Source organism: Bubalus bubalis, chromosome 20 (assembly GCF_019923935.1).
Source record: "Bubalus bubalis isolate 160015118507 breed Murrah chromosome 20, NDDB_SH_1, whole genome shotgun sequence".
Taxonomy (NCBI): Eukaryota; Metazoa; Chordata; class Mammalia; order Artiodactyla; family Bovidae; genus Bubalus; species Bubalus bubalis.
The window spans coordinates 10267467-10290466 of NC_059176.1; the positions used below are offsets into that span (position 1 = coordinate 10267467).

The window sequence follows — 23000 nt, forward strand, 5'->3', positions numbered from 1 at the left end:
GCTTCTAGACCCTCAGAGGAGGAGAGCCAGGGCAGGCTGGGAACTCCTGGGAAGGGCCTTGAGAGGTTAAAAAAGAACTTATTGGTTTTCTGTCTGATTGTAAAACTATATGCTCGTGGCGGGGAACTTGGCAAATGGAGAACTAGGAGAAAGAGAAAGCAAGCTAGAACTGTGGACCCGGACAGTTAGCTTCTCATTCATCTTCCAGATAAAGTCCCCCCACGGGAGTGGTAGCGCATGCGGGCAGCCACGTCCTTCTCTGGCTGTGCCCCGGGACTGCCTCCACTGACCTCCTGCCCCCGAAGCTGGCTCCTTTCATGTTTTAGGCTCAGATCCAATTCAGTCCTCGGAGACCTCCCTGACCCCTGTCTGCATCCCAGTTGTTTAGCCTGGGTGGATTTTTTTTTTTCCTGGAGCTCACTTCTGTTTGTAATTGTCTCATTTCCGTGTTTGCTGGCTGGCCACCATTCCCAGGAATCTACCTGAGGGCCCTGCCTCAAGGGCATAGGGTCTGTGCATCGGTGGGGGCTTCATTGTTATTTCTTAATTAGGGAGTAGCCCACGGAGGTTTCTAGTATTTCAACCACATGAATGTGGCAATGATGAACATGGCCCATATGTATAAATATTCACTGAGCCCTGCCTGTTTTTTTTCCTCTCTTGGAATATCTCATATGTACGCCATTCTCCTCCCCTCTTTCTCTGTGTGTCTGTTGTTTGTTTTCTGGAAAGGGTCAGAGTACTGAGCTGGGGGCAGGGACCTCACGTCTCTAACTCTTGCTTCAGCCTTTGGCAAATTCCAGGACTCCAGTGCCTCTTTTTTCTTTTCTGAGTTTGAAAAGCCAATAAAGAATTCTGCCTAAGGTATGAGTTGTGAGCCCCAAATAAGATCCTGGAACTCTCAAGACTCAAAAGAAACAGTGAAGAAACACACACACCCACCACGGAAAGGTCCACACTCATTCTTTGGTTTTCAGTAAAGCCCCAGAGAGGGTCACTTGGAGACTGAGGTGCCCCAGACGCCAAGAGTACCCCAGCTCCCCTTGTGTCGCCGGCTTCTCCCTTCTCCCTAGAATCTGGGGTCACCTCTGTACTGGATCCCCGCGGGACAGGTTCCCAATATCCAAACCCAGAAAAGAAATCTGGAGAGAGAACCCCCCGACTCCATCTGCTCACTCGCTGGCCCTCTTCCCAGGCCTTGGCCGGTGCCCGAGTGTCCCAGGGACGGATGGGCACGGCTTGGGGCGCCCCACTCCGTCGGGGGCTGCCTCCTCGAATTGAGCGGGGGCAGGGGGCCTGGGGTACAAGGGTGTGCCTGTCAGAGTCCTAGGTGGGACGGGAGCGGGGTTGGGGGAGGCGCTGGGAGTCAGGGTGGAGGGCGTATCAGCGACCCGCGGGGTGGCGTCACCCGACTCACCGCCCCCTGAGACATCACAATCTGGGGGCCGGGACCCTGCGCCTCATCACCAACCCTTTTGCAACCACACAATCCCAGCCACAAACACCCCGGAAAAAAAAAAGGAAAGAAACCGGCCGGAGTCCAGCCTCCCTCCCCGCCCCGCCCCGCCCCTTCCCTCGGCCCCCGGGGCCCCCGCCCCCGGATGGGGGAGTGAGCGCTAGCCAGGCGCCCCGCACCCGCCGCCCCGCGCCCGCCCGCTGCCAGCCCGCGGCGGGGGCGGCCCGCCGCGCGCTCGCCCGCGCCCCGCCCGCGCCCCGCCCGCGCTCCTCCGGCTCCGCGGCGCCCTCGCCGGGTGCGTGCCGCTCGCACGCCCGCCTGCCCGGCTCTCCGCGCCCGCCGCCCGCGCCCGGCCCCGGCGCCCCGGCCCTCCCGCCCGCGCTTCATGGCTGCGCAGGAATGGGACTGGTTCCAGCGCGAGGAGCTCATCGGACAGATCAGCGACATCCGAGTCCAGAACCTGCAAGGTAAAGCGCCCCCGCCTCCTCGGAGAGGGGCGCCGATCGGGGGGAGCCCGGAGCCCCGGGAGCCGCTCCCCACCCCCACCGACCGAGCACCGACCCGCGCCGGCCCCAGCCCGGTCCTGTCCCCGTCCTGTCACTTACTGGGGGCCCTGGCGGAGGAGGGTGGGGGTGGGGTGGGGAGGGTGGCCGCGAGACACCCGCCCTCAAACCCGGGCATTGCCGCCCCCGGGCCAGATGAACAGTGACCCGGGAGTGGGGTGGCACACGTGTGTGTGTGTGTGTGTGTGTGTGTGGCGGGGGGCATCCCATTTGCTTTGTGGAGGGGACGTCAAGACTCCCCCTCCAGCCATAGTTGTGAGTTTGGAGAAGTTTGTACTTGGGCTCTTGGGGGTGGTGGCCCAGGTCAGGGAGGGGAGGAGAAAGTGCGTTTGCGTGTGCGTGTGTGTGTGTGTGTGTGTTTGCACACAGTTCCTAAGTACCTCCAGGGCTAGGGGAATTGAATGGGGGGCGGTGCCTCGCTATGGACGAGGAGAAGGAGGTCAGAGGCGCGGGGTCAAGAGGCCGCTTTGTTCGGGGAGCTGCGGGCTGGGGGTAGGATAAGGGCGAGGGCCGCCCGTGGCACGGGACGCTGGGACCTGTGTGTATCTTGGGACAAGGTGAAAGAGAAGCTTGGGAGCTAGCAGGTCTGACCTGGGCTGGGGGTGGGGGGCTGTCTCCCGCCACAGATGAAGTGTCTTTATCTTCCCGAGGAGTCTGTCAATTGTGGAAACTTAGAAAGCACAAACATATTTAAAGGGAAAACTTCACCTACAGTCTCCTGGTAACCCACGCATCCACCACACATCCAAAGAAAGCTGCTTTTTGTGGAGGTGTACTTCCAGCCTCTCTCTTTTCATATACGGACTCTGCAGAACTGGACCAAGTTCCACCTCTGGGCTCTCTTCACTCATATAGACCCCAGCAGCTTCCTCTTCAGGCTTGGATTTCTAGAGATTCCATGGTTAGGGGGTGACTCAGAGAGAGCTGGGAGGCCTGGATAGAGAAGTAATGCGGGGGGTGGTGAGTCCCCCCTCTCATTCCAAGTGGGCGGGGTGCAGTCTTGAAAGGGGTGCCCAGGCAGTAAAGTTTAATTAAACATTACACTTGGTAGAATATTTCCTGGGGGGCCACATGGTCTGTTCACCCCTAGGCTGGGCAGGGACAGTGTATGCAGAGGTGACTTGAAGTGGGGAGGAAGGGAGCCCTGCGCACTGGACACTGGAAATCGAGTTTGTTCTGGGCTCCCCTGAACCTTTTCTGCTGTGATTGGTGTAAAACAAGGAGGACTGAGCTGGAGATACTGAAAATCATCTTTTTCGATGTCTCACATCCGGGTCCCGTTGCCTGAGAACAGACATCCTGTTTTTGGGGTGAGCGTTAGTATCTTTTGCTGAGATGGCATCTAGTTTGGGCTGTCAGGGGGTGTGTGTGTGAGGCAATCAGTGGGTGTTTAATAAGCACAGACTAACCAAATCTTGGTGCAACTGTTCCCTGCACTCCTCAACTCTCAGTGTGAAGGATATCAGCTTGTGAAGGGATGTTCAACAATATGAGCAGCTAGTTACACTTGGAACAGTGAGAGAGGGCTTTGCTGAATGGGGGCAATTTGAAATGGGTCTTGAGGGTTGAGTAGGAGCTCACCGAGTGGACTCTCCTCTCTCAGCTCCCAGTAAACTGCCCTCGCTTCTACTCAATTGCCAATTACAGTTTGAGCGTCAATGGGCTTTGCTGTTTTAAAAAAACAAATTTTAATGTTGTGTGTGTTATTTATGTTTATTATGTGTATATAAAATATGCATTAATCTCAAGGACAAGCCCAACGTATTTTTATGGGTGGATACACATGTAGAACCATTACTAAGATCATGATGTAGAAATTTTCTAGTACTCAGATGGATGTTTTGTCTCCCTTCCCACCACCCCACCTCAATAAAGCAGCTACTATTTTAATCTTTATTGCTATAGTTTTGCCTCTAGAATTTCTTACAAAATTGAATAGTACAGTGTATGTACTCTTTTGAAATGGCCCTTTTTTTGGTTCCGCATTATATTGGTCCTTATCACCTTCTTGCTTGTATCAGTAGTTCCTTTTTTAAAGTTTTTTAAAAAACTACTTCACTGAAGTATGATTTACATATCATAAAATTCAACCTAAGTTTATAATTCAGTGATTTTTAGTAAATCTGCAGGGTTTTGCAAACATCCTAACAACACAGCTGGGGAACCCTTACATTACCTGCTAAAAGTCCCCAGTGCCCAGCATCTCGCTGTGTCAGTTGCGCTCCTAGCCCGAGATCAGGCAGAACGTACTTCCTTGTTTTTGCCAAGGACTCATCCACTGTATGGATGTACCACAGTGTGTTGGTATGTTCTTCAGTGAGGCCCCTTTGGGCTGTTTGCAGTTCAGGCTGTCCTGGAGGGTTGGAGCTGTGAGTCCTGGGGGGCGCTGTGGAGTTGCTGGCCGATAGCTGTGTGGCTCTAACCAGCATCGCTGAGAAGAGGCTGGGAGAGGAGGTGGGGACAGGAATCTGTCTTGTCTCTCTCCATCTTTCCCTTGGCATCCCCATCTCTTGAAGATGCTAAAAGGCCATTTTCTCTCCTCGTCTCTCTGGTGCTCAGGAAGTCCAGCCAAAGGGTCAGGTCTGGAAGGCTGCCTTCACCGTGCTTAGAGCATCTGCCCAAACCAGCTGGTGGGTGTCGGCTGGCCCTGGACGTGTCTGGGTGACATGTAGGCCGTGGGCGGGGGCCTCGATCATCTGAACTCGGTACTAGTCCAGGGAGGCAGGAGTCCAGGCAGAAGGGTTGTTTTCCAAACTCTGTGCTTCCTTCGAGCACAGGTGGGCAGCAGTTGTCGTGGTGATGGGATGCTGGGTACAGTGGCATTTCACAGATCTGCGTCACGGGGACCGAGGCGGATCCTCAGCCTCCAACAAGATTTTCTCTATGGCCTTGAACTGTGGAATTCTGGAATCCATGCAAATATGATTGTAATGTCACCAGACCATCCCCCCTGGAATGCTGGAATGAAGAGTTCCCGACCTGTCTCTGGAGGTCGGGGTGGGCAGGGCAGGAAGCATGGCCTCTCTCAGGAGGGCCGCGACAACTCCCTGTACCTGACACGTGAAGTCCTTTCTATGTGCTCGCATCCGTGGGCTCCTAAAAGTGTCTGCACATGAAGACCTCTCTGGCCAAGAGCACAGAGGTCCATCTGGGCGAGAAGCTGCCCGTGTCACCCCCACAGGGTCCATCGCAAGGAAACGGGGGCGGCCCAAGCTGTTGACCTTTTCAGAGGGGAGAACATGGAATTGCAGGATGTGGGCAGCTGCCACCTGGTGGCCCCCACTTCCTGGGAGCCGTGTGGGGTGGAGTGGAGGTTGGAGGTGGCTGGTTCAGGTCTGCGCCTTGGTGTTCAGCCTGGCTTCGGGCAGCCGCGGGCTGGGTGCCCTTCCGATGACAAGGCTGCCCTGACTTCCCCCTTTTGGACTTAGCCTCAGGGTCCAGCTGAATGCTGGACCAGTTCCGGGGTCCCCTGACTGTTGGTCCAAGGCTGGTGTCAGGCCAGGATTTGGAAGACGCCCCTGTTTATATACGGAGCCTCCTCCACCCCCAAGATTCACAGCCCTTTTCCTGTTGAGTTTAGTAAACATATGCCAAGAGGATTGCGTCATGCAGACACCAGGGAGTGCGGAGTTGGTTCCTGTCCCTGCTTTGAAGGAGTGTAACACCATCATGGCACTCAGCCAGACTGGGACTCCAGTTTTCTGCTTCTGGCAGCAAAGTCATCCATTCAGTGTGGGACCATCTCCTGTTACACGGGCGCCTGTTAGGTTTAATGCTGTGAAGCTTGACCTCATTGTTCCTGAGCGACCTGGCTAAGACCTGGCACCCAGAGTTGGAGATGGATGGAGTTAAGTAGGGCTGGGCTTCCTAGGGGGTGCAGAGGTGAAGAATCTGCCTGCCAATGCAGGAGACGTGAGAGTTGCGGGTTCCATCCCTGGATTGGGAAGATCTGCTGGAGTAGGAAATGGCAACCCACTCCAGTATCCTTGCCTGGAAAAATCCCATGGACAGAGCAGTCTGGCGGGCTACAGTCCATGGGGTTGCAGAGAGTTGGGCACGACTGAGCATGTACGCAGCGCGGCAGCGGGCATATGTAAGCCTTCCTCACTGCATCTCTAGGGGAGCCTGCTAGGTAGGGGTGTCCAGCACTGCCAACTGGGCCCTGCTAACTGGGGTTCCCTAAGCAGCATCCCCGCCTTGTTTCAGTGTCTCTCTCAGCCAGGATTTATCGGAGAGCAGTATCACCCAGGGTTAGCAAAACAAACTGTGTCTCGGGACACTTGGAATTGACTGCCAAACAGAGGTGGCGACAGTCCACTCAACTTTGAGCAGCCTGCGTGCCAGGCAAGGCACAAACCGCTCTTTAGAACTCTTTCCACAAGCCTTGGAGGCTGTTTGGGAAGTGGAGAGCTTGAATGACTTGCCCCCAAGGTCATGGGCTCGTAAGTGGGGCTGAGATTTGAACGCAGGTCAGACTAAGCCACGTTTCCCGTCCTCAGTGGCTCTGTAAATCTTGGGCAGAGGCCGCCTGGGTGAAGCAGCTGGTAGCCTCAGGGTGGGGAGCCGGGAGGGCCTCTGGGGGGAGTCGGCACTGAAACCAGACCTTGAGTGTGTGTGCTAAGTCACTTCAGTCGTGTCCAACTCTCTGCGACCCCATGGACTGTAGCCCGCCAGGCTCCTCTGTCCATGGGGTTCTCCAGGCAAGAGTACTGCAGTGAGTTGCCAGGCCCTCCTCCAGGCAATCCGACCCAGAGATTGAACCCATGTCTCTTAAGTCTCCTGCATTGGCAAGTGAGTTCTTTACCACTAGTGCCACCTGAGAACCCAGACCTTGAGGGCATAGCAGTAACTTGACTGCACGAATTCTATTGTATTACGCAACACGGAAGGCAGGAAAGTGGCCCAGGATTGCCTGAAGGCACGCTCAGGGGCAGGACTGTGCCTGTGTGCTCAGGAAGATCGGCCCTGGCCTTTATACCTGCTTCCTCCTCTCCTCCCGTTGGCCCATGCCCAGGCCCTCCTCACAGCAGCCCAGACTCCATAGTGACCTCCTTCAAGTCACCCACCACCCGGCCACCAACACATGTCCCTGCTAATGCTTTCAGTGGGTCTCCATGGCCAACCTGAGGGCACAGGGCAGCTTCTGTCCACCTAGGATAAGCTTCCTTATCCATGAGTGTTGAGGTGTGGAAAAGGTCAGGCTGCGCTGGTTTACAAGGTCAAGTCCAAGTCCTTTCCCTGGTGGATGAGGCCCTGTGGGGTCTGGTTCAGGATGCCACATCAGCCTCCCCTCCTGCTCCTCGCACCTGGCACCCTCCCGAGGGCAGGAGGAGAAGGGGACGACAGAGAACGAGATGGTTGGATGACATCATCGATTCCGTGGACATGAGTTTGAGCCAGCTCTGGGAGATAGTGAGGGACAGAAAAGCCTGGTGTGCTGCAGTCCGTGGGGTAGCAGCGAGTCGGATAAGACTGAGCGACTCAACAACAAAGACCTCTTGCGCAGACAGCCATGGGATCAGGAAATAACGCCACAGTCAAAGCTGGTAGCACCCAGAGAAGCCAAAGAACAGACAGGGAATCTCTTCTGCTTCTGCCTTCCTCAGCTCTCAGAGGGTGCAGCAAGCGTGCTGGAGGTTTGTCTACAAAAAAACCACCAAGTAAATCAAATTCAGATGCTTTGCATCCTCCAGAAACTTGCTGCCCATTAAGGCTCTGCCCCCAGGGCTGTATGCTTGGTTCTAAAGGATGAGTCAGTGTGTAGAACATGGCTTTCGGCCCCCCAGCTGGAGTCATGCTGCTGGCTTTGAGTTAACTCTGGATTTTGCCCACGAAAGGCTGTGTTCCAGCCCTGGCTGTCTGCCTCCCTCCGGGTGCGGATTCTTCTCGAACAGCCTTTCCAGGTGGAGCAGGTGCAGCTGGGGAAGCCACAGCCAGGACAGGGCGGCTGCAGGCCCGGGTCTGGGTCCTGGCTTTGCCCGCTCGCTTGCTGGGGGATCCTGGGAAATCTCTTCCCCCTCCCTATGCCTTAGTCTCCTCATCTGCTGAAGGAGAGGGTAGGACTGTCAGGGGCTCACATGGGGCCCCAAAGGTGGTGCAGGGAGGGGTGGGCCCTGGACAGAGCGGGTGTGCGTGCCAAGTTGCTTCAGTCGTGTCTGACTCTGTGCGACCCTATGGACTATAGCCTGCTAGGTTCCTCTGTCCATGGGATTCTCCAGGCAGGAATACTGGAGTGGGTTGCCATGCCCTCCTCCAGGGGATCTTCTCCACCCAGAAATCGCACCCAAGTCTCCTGTGTCTCCTGCATTGCAGGCGGGTTCTTTACCATTGAGCCACCAGGGAAGCCCCCTGGACAGAGCATCCCCACGTAAAGCCATCCTGGTTCCAGCCCCTGGCACACATGGGTGGGCGGCCATCCTGAAGCTCTTGGCACCGCTGAGCACAGCTGGCTGCGCTCCTGAATTCTTCTTGCTGTCAGGAGCGGGAGACTCACTCCCATTAAGGGTCCCATGTAGAAGAGGTCGCAGGTCATGAGCTCTGTTAGAAAAGAGCACGTGGATAAATAAGGCACCTTCTTGGTTTATTCTTGGGCTGCTTAATCGTGGTTCTTAGGGTGATCCCAGGAAAGGTCTGGGACATGTACTCTGAACCAGCTGGGCAGAGTTGAGGGTTGACCTGGGGGAAGTTCAGGGACCGGCTCATGCATGGTCCGTGCCCTACACATGGGCATTTGTACTGAGGAATGTTCCAGACCATGTGGAGCAGAAGCCCATCACCGAAAGGGTTGGTCCTCAGTGAGACAGAAGCCCTCCATCCAGATGGCGACCCCGAAAGAGCTTTCTCACAGAATCCCTTGTTAGTGATTGGCCTTGACTCCATCAGAGCAGTCCCGGGGTTGAGGGGAGGCTTCTGAGCAGATCCAGCGTTCTGGGGAGCCAGCCCTTTGCCCAAGAGGCCCAGGTTACATTAACTGCCCTCCCGGAGCCGGGGAACATTCTGACATTTAATTTTTGACCGAAACAGCTGAGACAGTGGGCAGAGTCCTGTCTGACCAGCCAGAGGTCACGCCTGCCCTGCCTCAGAGGGGAAGAGAGAAGAAGAAAGTAATTGTCTTTTTAGTGGTTGAACCATTAGAAATCTTTTCTTACTCCCCCCACCCCGTCCCCGCACCTCTTATTTTTTTAAACAGTGGTGGATTGTCTCAGTCACAGAAGGAATTAGAGGCAGCATCAAAAATCACAAAGGGTGGTTTTAAAGAATCTTTCACAGTTTTTCCCTGAGTAGTCTGCTTTTCTTTCATTAATTTTTTTTTTTTTTTTTTCATATCAGGGCAGGGATTAGTGAACTATGATCTGAAGGCTGGATGCAGCCTGCTGCCTGTTTGGGGGGAATCAAGTTTTATTGGAATACAGCTCTGCCCATTCGAGTGTATCACAGTGACAACTGAGAAGCTGTGACAGCAGAGACCCACAAAACCCAAAATGGTTACTCTCTGGCCCCTTCGGAGTATGGGAATCCGGAGACCTTCCTGTTGGGTGGTGGGGTCCTTTTGTTTTCTCAACCCAGACCCAGGTCACCTGACAAGTCAGAGATGCTTGTGAAGGGTTGTTGCATGTACGCGGCCCAGCCTTATTTGCAGAAGGTTGACACGTGCCTGGGGTGGGTTCTGTGCCCGCTTTAGAAATGGAATTCCCCCTGGAAGCCTAGCCGTTTGTTTAAATAATCGTTGTTGAGTCCGCCCTGGAATGTGGGAGCTGGGATGGAGGGGTGGATGGATACTTAGGACACCGTGGACAAGGGCATCTTGAGGCTAAGATGAGCACTTTAGGACTGAGGATGCTAAGGTGGGTGCTACCAGGAGTAAGGGGCCAGGGGAGGCCTGATCCAGCCTTAAGGATGTGGGCCTGAAAATGTCTGTGGTCCCAGAGGCGGACAGTGTGGGACCGTGGGGTAGGGGAGTGTGGTGGGGGCAGGAGAGGCCTCTCTGGTGGGGTTGCAGGCAGGGTCGGGTGGGGGGCGGTGCAGTGTAGGGGGTGGACCCCAGAGGTGGCCCATTCAGCTGCATTCCCCTTGCCCTTCCTGAGCACCAGGATCCACTGCTGCTTGGAGGTTATAGTCCAGAGCTCTGAGGACCAGGAAAAGCCAGGGAGGATTTAGGGAATTTTGTAGAAGCCTTGGAATCGTTCTGGTGTCAACCAATGGGACCTTCTGCTCCTGCAGAACTTGGGGGTGTCTAACTGGAAGGCATTAGGGCTCGATGTCATGCCCCACCCTGCTTACCCCTCCTAGGGGGGTGCACTCCATGTAGGCAGGAGCCTTTGCAGTATTTATATCCCTTTTTATATCTCTTTTAAACTATTTTTAATCTTCATTGGTATGACATACTTAAAAAGCAGCTTTCTGTGGCCTCCTTGCTGGGAACTGGGGCAGGGGGTAGGGAGGGGGCGTGGAGGTGACCTGAGAGTTTGGTGGTGAAATAACTGGACTCTCAGATGGGGCCCTCTCTCACCTCCCACAGCCGTCAGTCCTGACCCTCAAACATCTTTGTCTACCCCTTTTTTTGCCTCTCTTGCCTGCTTTTGCAAACATCTTCCTAGTCAGTTGCCAGGACCACTGTTTTCTTGCTTCTAGCTTCTCTGGTCCCACTTCAGCCCTGTGATCCGGAGGTCTGGCTCTCTCTGTCTCTGTCTCTCTCTCGCCAAGTCAGTCCTCTACCAAAACTTTTTGCCCTCGGGCAGAAACCCTACCGTGTCCTCTGGGCACCCTCACTTCTGTGTTTGCTGGAATCAACCAGCTGCATCCAGAATAGCTGGGTCCTGTTTCTCCCACAAGTCACTCCTTTCTCATCCCTGTATCTTTGTTTGCATGTCTCCTTCTGCAGAGAATGACCGTGGCTATATCTAGGGCAGCACCCTGCCTGCGCCCGCCTAGGGAGGAATTCACAGCCACCTCCCCTGGACTCCCGGCCACCCAGCCCTGAGTAGGTCCCCAGAGGAGCGCATGCATCTTTGTCCCGCCAGCTCTCAATTGCAGAACTGTTTGCCTCACTGCTATTGGCTGAATGATGGCCCCCAAACATATCGCCGGAACCAGGGACTGTGTTCCCTTACTTGGTAAAAGGGACTTTGAAGATATGATTAAATACAGGATCTTGGGATGATCACGGGTTACCCGGGTGGGTTCCCCTAATCACAAGCATCCTTGTAAGAGGGAAGCAGGAGGGTTGGAGAGGAGATGTGTGGATGGAAGCAGAGGCCATAGTGATGCCATTGCTGGAAGGAGCCATGAGCCATGGAGTGCAGGCAGCCTCTGGGAGCTGGAGCGAGAAGGAAAAGGATTCTCCTTTAGGGTCTCCAGGAGGAACACAGTCCTGCTGACAACTTTGATGTTACTCTGTCACACCCGTTGTGGACCCCTGACTCCAGAACTTTCAGATAATACAATTGTGTTGTTTTAATCCTCTGTGTGTGTGGTAATAGGTCACAGCAGCAACAGGAAACTGACACATGAATGAATTACAGGTGGCTTATCAAGCCTTCTCCTTTTTCCTGGAAGAGACGATCCTGGGGAACATGTGCACACCTGGAATACCCTTTCGTTTCCAGGGGAGTGTGATAGACACCCAGGGTGGTGGTGCTGAGCCTGAGTCAGGAGAGCAGAGGCCTGGGCTCTAGTCACAAGGCTGGCCCCACTTGGCTGTGGAATCTGGTGGGTGGGCTGCCTGGCTAAGGGCAGCAGAGCAGGACTTGAGGGGACAGGAGAGAGGGGCCTGCCTAGGCCTACAGAGACTTGGCTCAGAGGTCCACGTGCAGTAGTGGTGTGATCTGAGATACACGCAGGGCTGTGAATGACCGGGGAACGGTGCTCCGTGGCTCTGGCGACGTGCGTGGTGAGGCAGGAAAGGGTGACGTCACAGCAGCCTCTAGGTACCCCTTGTTATGTGGACCCTGCGATTCAACATGCTTGGACAGCCATACTGTCTCCGTTCTAATCCTTGTGTTCCTTTAGAGTTGAGATAATACACGAACTCCGGAAATGCTGATAACCCCGAGTGAGTCAAGTCTCGGATATTCTGGATAAACACTCTTCTATTTCATGGGAAATATCAAAGTCTATTTAGAAAACCTGAGCGCATCATTAGAGGATTGGCTTATATGCAGTTCATGATTTTTGGCAACGTTACATCGAGCGTTAAAAGTTCAAACATAAACATACAATTATGAGGAACCTAAATTCCCAGAGAAGGGAAGGAAAGCCCCAATCACTCTTCACTGTTTAAGCATGGTCGAATGACATGCTGTATTTCTGTTGTCTCATTTATGTCCCTGAACGTCCCCTCTCTGCTTACTTGAAGGTCACCCCATAACCGTCTTTGCTCTGGTTCCATCGGCTCCACGGTTAAGTTTATGGAACCAGTAGCGCTCACTGATAATGACACTTTGATTTTTTTCTATTCCTGCTTTTGTTTATAAAACAAGGAGGAATTGCAATCGGATATTCCAGGAATTCCCCAAACATGCGGGACAGTGAAGATGGCAGGGCAGCTCAAAGGCTCCCCTATGCTGTAGCCTGTTCCCGTCCTTGTCAGGCTGATTTAGCTGAGACCCGGCTTGAGTGACTAAGGATGATTTTGGGCATCGATGTTGTAAAAATGTATAATGTAGAGTACAGGCTGTATAAAAATCAGTCAAGTCAGGGATACATGGGGCTTTGATGTGATTATGGGGAGTGTAGGGATGGAGGGTCGACCCCTTTCTGGACCCTGAACCTCATCCTCCAAATAACCCGTGTGGTGGGCATTATTAGCTATCATCCCCAAACTAAGGCTGAGCAAGAACATCACGAATGCCAAGCTCTACTGAGCTAGTAAGTGGTAGAACCAAGAAACAGAACCAGGTCTGCGAAGATGGAGTAAGTTGAGGGGAGGGGATGTTAATAGGGGAGACTGATGGGACTTGGATTTGGGGGAAGGGGGAAGACTTGGTGAGCCCTGGCCCAAGGCTGGCTGTGGAGAGGGCAGTTGATTTGGAACCCAGGAAGAAAACTGGGCCAGGCTAAAGGCTGTTTGGCCAGCCGTCAGCCAGCCTTGGGTTCTGCTTCTTATCAGAGTGGGCTCAGTGACTCAGCTGTTTTGTAAGTCACGTACATACCAGGCTCCTCACACTGTGACAAAGTCAAGTCTGAATTCCCAACTGATGGTTCCTGACTAGTGATTCCCAGGGGCAGCTCTGAGAAGAGCTGGGACAAGGATCCCCTTTCAGAGGTTGACAAGATGAAATCCCTATAACTTTGAATTATGGCTGAAGCGGCTAGAGGCAGCCATGGGAAACCAACCTGTCAGCCTCTCCCTGCGCTGTATTGTGGCCATGGCAGATTATAAAGCACAGTGGGAACCCTCTGAGGTTAGTGGTGTATCCCCACTCTACAGGTGTGGTCACTGAGGCCTAGAGAAGTTTGGCTACTTTGCCCTGTCCCGCAGCCAGTGACATGAATTTGAGCCGACTCTGGGAGATAGTAAAGGACAGGGAAGCCTGGTGTGCTGCAGTCCATGAGGTCACAAAGAGTTGGACATGACTGAGTGACTGACCCTCCCCACTCTGGTGTCTGGGCCTTACACTGGCCCTGCATACTTACCGGTACCCGCTGAGGCCAGTCTGCGCAAGGTTATGCATCTCCCTCGATGTACACAGGGGACTGTGTGTGCAGCTCTCCCTTGGAGAACTGGTCTGGCCTTTGAGCTTGACTCCAATCTAAAACAAAACAAAACATGATACCTTCCAAATCAAAGCCGAAGGCCTTGGACCTGGGTGGCAGCGGGTTGGCAGGCCTGGGTGACAGCCTGTTGAGTTCCTGAAGTGTTGTGGGCAAGCGCGAGGGTGTGGCATTTGATGGCTCACCTGTGCAGGGGGGTTGGGGAGGACGCGGTGCCATGATGCTGTGGGACCGATGGTGGGCTGGCAGAGGAGAAGGCCAGGAACCAGACGAGCGTTACCCTTGATAAACTGTGACCACCCAGGGTGGGCACTGCTGGGCTTGAGTTTGTTATTAGTTGTGGCTTGTTGACTGTTGGTTTGCCCTGGTAGACCCGAAGGCTCAGTGGTTCAGGCCCTGAGAACTGGCTCATCCACTACTCTATCCCAGGGCCTCACCTCTGTCCCAGGCTCAGTGTATGTATGCTCAGTTCATATTGGTTGAATATATAAATGAAGACTCAGAAGGAAAGTATAGATTCTGGGATCTGGCAAAACTAAGGTTTAGGCTTCAGCCACCTTTTAAAATTGCTTAGCTGTAGATGTCTGGACCTGACAATATCTTTTTGGTGAAAGGGGGATAATCCCAACTTCTCTTAGCTGTGAGAACACTCAGTGATGTCACCCGTCTTCATCCATGTCTGTTAATCCCTTTCCCTTTGCAAGGCATCTGAGACTGTAGTGTTCTCCAAGGTTTATATGCAAAACAGGTGGTGTCCCCTTGTCGCTTTTCCTAGAGGCAGTCACTCACAAATTCTCCCAGCTGATGGTTTTGCTCTTTTCTTCCATATCTGTAAATAACATGCATTTATTCCTTCATCTTGATATTTTGGTTCTAGGCTCTGATTTCATATTATGGAAAGGAAGGAGGTAAGTCTCCTTTTTACCTCTTTTAACCACAGATCTTTCCTGTCCTCCTCACTTCCCGATATATTGGCATCATAATTTTGGTAAGATGGATGATTGAAGTTAACAGTGATCCTACTAGGCTGGTGCAGTTCAGAGCTTTGTTGTGAGTAAACTATAGTCACCTTTCCTGCTCTGCTTTCTGATTTCCTGGAGTTGCCTGGTGTTGTTGGTGTATGTGTTTAAATTATCCTCAGACTGGGTTAGTGTTCTCGACAGTCCCTCACGTCATTTGGATGCAGCAGGTAAATTCTCTGTTTCCTCTTCTTCAGCACTTCAGGATCCTCTGACCTGTCCCCAGTCTGGGCTCATTTCCCCACACCTGGGACCTGGCTGTCACCGGAGGCCTCTGTCACCATCACCTGTGGCTCCCTTCTGTCCTGGGTCAGATCTACCATTTCCTGTCTGCCTCTATGGCTTTGTCCCTTGAATGTAGGAGCACATCCTTCCTGAGAAAGAGTGATCAGAGGGGTGAATTTTCTGAGAATTTGCATGTGAGGAAATTGGGTTTATGCTCCTCTAATTCTTGATTTGCTAGATTAGCTGGGCATCAAATTCAAGGTTGGAAATAATTTTCCTTCCGATTATTGAAAACCTTGCCCCACTGTCTTCTGGCTTCCAGGGTTGCAGTTTTTTGATTCATGGTGTGGCCTGTTTTTGTTCTCCCTGAAAGTTGATAGAATCCTCTTTTAGTCCGCAGTTCCCTGAGACTTCCCGGTCACTTGCCCTGATGCTGGCCTCTTTTCATCTGTCATGCTGAGCTCCTATGAGATCCTTCCATCTGGAATTATGTCTTTCAGTTCTAGAACATTTTCTGGAATTCTATTGTGGTTTCTGCTCCTTGGTTTTCTCTAACCTGCTGGAACTTCTTTTATTTGGATATTGGTCCTCCTGGACGAATCTTCCAATTTTCTTATCGTTTTCTGTTTTCCATCTCTTTTGCTTTTTGCTCTCCTTTCTGGGAGACTGCATCAATTTAATGCTCCACATTTTAATCTATCACATTTTTAATTTGCTAGAGTTCTTTCTTATTCTTAGGAGGAGTTCAGCACCTTCTCTTTCGCACAGAGAATTTTAACGATGGACCGTGGTGGCTGGGATGATGCTTTGAAAGGCAGTGGTTGAGAGCATAGAGCCACACGGCCTGGTTTAAATCCCACCTCTGCCTCCTCTTTGCTTTGTGACTTCGGGCAAGTTGTTTAACCTCGTCATTCTTCAAATGCCTCATTTGTAAAATGAGAATAATCAGCCTGGTATCTGTCTCAAGAGCTATGGTGATTACAAGAATGACCAGAGGTGAAGGGTTGAGAGCTGCCCACGCACACTGGATGTGCTGACATGTGTGTGTTCTTTCTGCCTCTCCCTCTGTTTACTGTGTTTGTTTGATCTGGAGCTTTCACTTTAGAAAGTTCTTTCTTTAGCTGACTCATTCACAGTCCTTGGTTGGCTTCTCCAATTTAAGAGTTGGGGACTAAAAAGTGTCCTCTGAGCACAGGGGGCAGGGCTCCCTGACCAGAACTCCTCTGATGGGTGCCCTGTGGGTTGTGTCGTGGGGAACCCAATGCCACTATGCTTAAGTCTTTCCTTCTGTCTGAGCAGACTCCTCATGGAAGGGTCTTGCAGTCTCCTGTCTGGAGGGTCAAAATCGGACTGCTGGGGGTAAGGGCTGGAGGTCTGGGAGCTGAAAGGAGGAAGAAGGCTTAGGACAGGGTGGTCCTCTGCATCCAATAAGTGTAAAATCATTTAATCTGCCTGTTTTGAGTACAATTTGCATTGAGGCCTCTCTTTCTCTTTTTAGAGAATAAACTTCCAGTCTTATGCCTGGTGGAGGAGGGACAGTCACCCAGCTAGATGTGGGGAGGAGATACCAGGGCACACCTGGTTCTTTCCTTTCATCCTCTTTTTGCATTCTTTAACCCCAGCCTATTTCCAGAGGTACCTGTCAGTACTCTTTTCTGAGCCTTTGAGATGTCCGTCTTGTACATGGACTTGGTTTTTGTCCCTTCTTACTGTCATTTGATTTTGTAAAAATTTTTTATCGGAGTCCAGTTGCTTTACAACGTTGTATTAGCTTCTGCTGTGCAGCAGACTGAGTCAGCTGTACAAACACATCCTCTTTTTTTGATTTCCTTCCATTTAGGTCATCGCAGAGCACTCAGTAGAGTTCCCTGTGCTGTACAGTAGGTTCTCATTAGTTACCTGTTTTATACATAGTAGCGTATATATGTCAATGCCAGTCTCCCAGTTCACCACCACCCCTGCCCTTTGATTTCTTGAATTTGGTAAATCAGGTATCAGAGGTTGGTCTTTTCCCTGCTCTACAGAATTTGTCACTGTGTCCCTTTCTGTCCTTTCCATCCTGGAGGATTTCTGTTCTCTGTATGCAATACATCCACCAGGCAAGATCCCTGTACTCTAGGTTTTATAGCATTTCCAGATGAACATGAATCAGAGTCCACGTTCTGTCTGTCCTCTTTTTCCAAGAAGGCACTCCCTCACTTTTCCAAGAGTCTCAGGACAGCCTCAGAGGAAACTGGCAGGCAGGTGCTGCATTCACTTTAGCCTTGAAGATTCCAAGCATGAAGATGCTTGCTTGGCGATGTTCTCTTCCCTTTTGACTGTTTTCCAGAGCCCATTGCTGAATACTCATTAACAGGTGACCTCAGGGAAGTCACGGTATGGGGGGCAAGCGGGGGGAGGCGGTGTGAAACAGTCACCTGATGGCTGTTTTCCCAGCCACACACAATGGATACCTGGGGCTGGGGCCCCAAGGGAGTCAGGGGTCTGCACGGGCTGCATCTGTTCAGGCGGAAGGACTTTCTCGCTTGAACTTGCCACCGAGGTCCCCCCAGGCATCAGCACCCTGATCAGTGGGCTGAAAACTCCTCTCACCTTGGCAGGTGGGGTTTTAATTGGACTCCCTGTGCTAACCTTTATGTGCTTGTTTTGCTGTTTTTGTTTTAAAGCAGCTGCCTCTGCTGCCCACGAGTTGCCTTGGTTCCTTGGAAGAGAAAAACCAAACTGCTGAAGGAACAGGTTGTTTGGTTTCTACATTGTTTGATGTTGGAACCCTGCCTGCTTTTATAAAACCTTCCCAAGCCCAAAGCCACAGGCCACCTGGGGGAGAATTGGCTGGGGCCAGGCTTTGAAAGTTAAGCTATTCTTCATGGCATGATTAAAGATTATCCTGCCTGAGCCTCCATCAGACACTGCCAGGCTGACTTGACTTGATTGTCTAGATTTGTGAGCGGGTCGGATTATGCTGGAGAAGGAGCACAGGAGAAACATTCTTTGGAGAGTCCAGTAAAGACCAAAGCAGTACATGACCCCCCAGGACCCCTGAAATGATGCCTCTTTGTCCTGCAACCCTTATCAAGTAAGCACATTTGATAAATATGAACAAAACCAGAGAAAGAAGAGCCTGTCTGGTCATGGCAGAATGAGGTGTTGGAAGCCAGGAGTGAACTTGAATTTTAGTTCCTTCGCTTTGTAGCCTTCACTTTTTGATCTCTTTCACCTGTAATATCACTTTGATCGCAGGAAGGCCCTCCCAGGGTTGTTTGGAGGATTCAAAGAAGTTGTGAATGCTGAGTGCCTGCCACTAACCAGGACCTTTGAATAAATGTTTCCTTCTTTATTTCAAGAAAAAGAGGAGTTGTGTTGGTATGGTGGTCGATGTTTTGGTAGGGGTTCAACTGAACAACCACGAATGAATCCATCACTTAGTATTATGAGGTCAGATTTGGTGTCTGTACTGGGTGATTACATTGTGGAGACCACGGGGCAGTTGGCAAGCACTAAGTGAGTTGTCTAGCTGGAGGCTGGAATCCCTTGGAGATGGGCAGGATGAGGGGGGCCAAGCCATCCAGCAAGGTGCCACATAGCAGGACCATGTGTTGGGTGGGCACGACAGATAGTTAGGTGGTGAGGGAGAGGGTTGGTACAAGCCAAGGTGCAGAGGCAGGAGTGTGCCAGAGTGTTCAGAAGGAGACTGGTCCAGCCTGGGTCGGAAAAGGGTCCAGAAGGTGTTAGTGGATCCTCATGAAAAATGAAGTGATTTTTGGACTCATTTTTCCCCTTGCTGCCATGTCACCTGGAGACATGGTCTGGGCTGGCTTGTGGCCAGAATTGTACAATGTGTAGGTATTGGGGGGATGCCGTTGGGTTTTGGAGCAGATGGTCTTTCTTGGGTGGGATGTTCCACCTGTTACAGGAGATTTAGCATCCTTGGTTGTATCCACAAAATGCCAATCATGTGATGATCAAAATCTCCTTCTACTTGGGGGAATTGATGCTTTTGAACTGTGGTGTTGGAGAAGACTCTTGAGGGTCCCTTGGACTTCAAGGAGATCAAACCAGTCAATCCTAAAGGAAATCAGTCCTGAATATTTGTTGTGGAAGAACTGATGCTGAAGCTGGAACTCCCATACTGTGGCCACCTGATGTGAAGAACTAACTCATTATGCTGGGAAAGATTGGGGGCAGGAGGAGAAGGGGCCGACAGAGGATGAGATGGGTGGGTGGCATCACCAACTCAATGGACATGAGTTTAAGCAAGCTCCGGGAGTTGGTGATGGACAGGGAAGCCTGGCGTGCTGCAGTCCATGAGGTCTCAAAGAGTTGGACATGACTAAGCGACTGAACTGAACTGAACTTGGGGGAGTGTTACCACCCATTTGAGAACTAACAGGGCACCATGTATGCAGACGAAAAGGGGAATGTTGTGTTTTTCTAAAGAGCCATCTCCACTCTCGGACACAGAGGAGCTATGGTGACTACGTGTGCCCCTCACTCAAAAGACTCTTTGATAGGACACCCCAGCTTTGAGGCTCTTGGAAAATCAAAAGTTGATGTAATAGTTGTTCTGTGAATTGTGTCCATTATAACCAGAGTGCTCTCCAGTTCTTGGAAGTGTCCAGCAAAGTGATGCAACAATGCACGACCCTTTGGACTATTCACGGAAAATGGCTTAATGCCTCGGGTGCAGATGCTGCAACTTCCATTTGTTTTCCAAAATACTGCCTCTTCTCGCCAAATCAAACCAACCAGAATTCTTCTGGTTCCTAAGTGAACTTCATGCCACAACAATTTGCAACAGGTATTTGTTGAGTATCTGCTTGATGCCAGGTGCTCTCCCAGGTGCCAGGGAGAGACGGCCCTCATCTCTGGCCCATGGCAGGGAGTCAGTCCCCAGGGTCCCACCAGGATATAATGACGACTGTCATAGTGGACAGCTACGAAAGCGTCCAGCAAGGGAAGCCTGCGGCGGGTGCTGTGAAGGGCTTTCAGACAAGGTGACGTTTTAAGTTGATGTGAGAAGGATAAGTGGGAATTAGCCAGATGGAAGGGGAGAGGGACATTCCAGGCAGAGGAGACATATCACCCAGAGGCTGAGGCAGGCAGGCGCGTGGCTCGTGGACACGGCTTTACCGACTGGAGGGGCCGGAGGTGGCCTTGGGGGCTGTATTCGATCTGGAACACCTAATGCACAGAGCGCTGGGCGAAGGTGGGCATGTCTTTGGAGTTGAGGCAGAGCTCCTGGACTTTTTCCATTCAGCGAAGCAGTAGACTGGGGCACTGTGCCATCATCACAGGGGCCAAAAGGTCTGTGATTTGCTTGCATGCAAATAGGCTCAGCTCTGGGACTTCCCTGGCGGTCCAGTGGTTAAGAATTCGAGTTTCCACTGTATGGGCACAGGTTCGAGCCCTGGTCAGGGAACTAAGATCCTACATGCTGCACAGTGTAGCGAAAAGAAAAGAAATTGACAAATAGGCTCAAATCTGAAGACGGGCTCCCTGCCATTGGCAGAACATGAGTTGGCTCTAGTCCCTGGAGTTGGGGTGCCTTGGGCACAGCAGGCACTGTGGTTCTGGTGTCCTGTGGGCATGTCCTCTCTTCCCATGCCCATCTCGCTCATTTCCTTTTCCTGAACTGTCCTAGGTCAGGCGGATCTGCCCCTGCTAAGACAGGAGAGGCTGCTCCCTTCAAGCGTTGTTTTTCTGGGTTGGGGATGATGAAAATGTAGATGATGAAGGCAGTGTATTCACCATCTGTATAACCATCATGTCCCCATATTGAATGCCTACAGTGTGCCAAGAACTCTGTTGGGTATTTTATGTTTAATTCTCATTGCCACTGTATGAGGAGGGGAATTACCTCATTTTTCATGTAGGAAATTGAGGCTCAGAGAGGTCAAGTGTGAGGTTCATGGTCGCATAGCTGGAGAGCAGTCGGATCAGAATTTGGCTTCAGGTATTTCTTGCTCTAAAACCTGTGCTCTTTGGTCTAAGCCATACTCATCCCAAGATTGCGTCGGGCACTGCAATTAACAAGCATGTGGCTCTGGCCTCATTCAGCCGCCTCTGTGGACCTTAGTATCCTCAGTGTAAACTGAGGGGTGAGATTTGCACTACCCGTTATGGTAGCCACCAGTCACCTGTGCCTACAAGCGCGTGTCCGATTGAGATGTGGTGTGAGTGTAAAATTTGAAGACTTTTGGAGAAATATGAAACATGAGTAGTTTGACAATATTTTGTTTTCATGTTGAGATGAAGATACTTTGGATATAGTAGGTTAAAAGTATATTATTAAAATGAATTTTGCCTGTTTCATGGGACTTTCTACAACATGGCTACTAAAAACTGTAACTTCACACATGTGGCTTGCCTTATATCTTGACTTGGCAGGGCTGGGTTAGACTATGATTCTGGAGGGCCTTTTCATGCTTAAATGTGCATACTCTGGGGCTTGTATCGCTCTTCTTCCTGTGTGGGGTCTTTGAGCCCCAAGCCCCCTTTGACTTCCTTATTCTGTGGTTGACTCTCCAAGTGGGGGCTCTTACCCTTGACTCCTGCCTGACTTCTGACTCTATTGCGGGAAAGAAATTTACCTGCTCCAGTAGCATCTGCCGCCCTGGACAGGTTGTTTCACCTTTCTGAGTCTCAAATGCCTCATCCATCAAGTGGAAGTGGATCTTGTCCTCCTCACAGGGTTGTTCTGATAAAACAATGTCTGTAAAGCCCCACACCTAGTAGGAGCTCTGCACACACCCACCACCACTCACAGTCTGCAGCTGACGTTTGTCACCCTCGAAACAGAGACTAGTTGCGCTTGGCATTGTCCCCGCCATCACTGGTGTTCATTTCTCTAGCAAATTTGTTGGTGATGGGATGAGGCAGAGTCAAACGAGCCTCCCGCCCTGCTGGACTGCTGGCCAGGAGTCGGGAGTGGAGTGTTGCCCCACCCTGTGCCCTGGAGGCCAGGATGTGGGTTGGAGTCTCGACTTGACTTTGCATCTGATGCCGGAAATTCAGAGTCCTCTGAGCAAATGGGTCAAGTACCCACCCAGAATTCTGTCTCCAGAGGCCGTAGATCCCAACACTGGTCCATCTCCTTGGTCTTCATGGGCTCAGATCTAGAAGCTCCGGGGTTAAAGAGTTAAAATGGGTCATTAGGGTGCTGGTGGGGCAGTTCTGGTGGGCATAGATGGTGGTGATGAGGGGGCAGGTATGGGAAAGGGGACTGTGCTGTATGAAACAGCCCTCATGTGCCACCAAAGCCGTGGGCTGCAGGATGAGCCACCTGACCTCCTGGGCTCTGTTCCCCCAAGTACCTAGAGGAAACCAAGTCCTGATTTACTGACAATGTATGCAAAGCACTTGGCACACCCCAGTGGCATGAATCTGCTGTGTTATCATCTATGGCAATGACTGTTTTTGGTTTCATAGGGTTGTCAAAGTCAGGCAATCACATTTTGGGGCCACTGTCCTGTCACACCTGCTGCTGTTAGTTTTGTGTGACCCCTTCTGGTCTTTTTCATATGAGTTTGTGTTTTCCTCACTTGTATCAGTTACCCGTTTGAGTCCTGCTTTTTTCTGCTCCTTGTCGTGTCTGATCCAGTGCCTTCTTCCATGCTGTTGGGTGGCCTCCCTGGTGCCCCGTGCTGGGTGAGGCCCCCTCTGTCCTTGGCATCATATCTCAGCTTTTGTCCCTTCCTTGTCACTCTGCTGTGACTTCTCCCCTCCTCCATCAGACACGAGCCCTTTGCAGGAGAGTCTGGTTTGAGCCGCCTCGGTGGGCTGGTCCAGCAGTGCCCAGAGAATAGACACACCACGTCCCATCGAGCACCCAGGCTGTGCTTCTTGAACCAGCTCCGTCCTGCGAGGCGTGAGGCTGCGCTCCAAGCAGAGTTGCCTTCTTGAGCATCTTGTTCTCTGCAGGGATCTCCACTTTGGGTGATGTATTCTCAGGATGCATGCTCAGTTGCTTCAGTCGTGTCCGACTCTTTGCGACCCTATGAACTGTAGCCCTCCAGGCTCCTCTGT

General features: G+C 51.9%; 1 protein-coding gene across 5 annotated transcripts in view; it reads left to right on the forward strand.

Moving 5' to 3' along the window:
* The first annotated feature begins 1736 nt into the window (after nucleotides 1–1736).
* The window catches only part of CLMN (calmin), a 123148-nt gene continuing 101884 nt past the window's right edge, over nucleotides 1737–23000 (forward strand). For 3 of the 5 annotated variants that reach the window (XM_025271453.2, XM_044932829.1, XM_044932830.1), the window contains exon 1: nucleotides 1738–1923. In XM_025271453.2, the coding sequence (XP_025127238.2) occupies nucleotides 1842–1923 (82 nt within the window). In that variant the 5' untranslated portion in view covers nucleotides 1738–1841. Of the gene's footprint in view, nucleotides 1924–23000 lie in introns of all 5 variants that reach the window. The other 2 variants (XM_044932831.1, XM_044932832.1) reach the window with 1 other exon arrangement.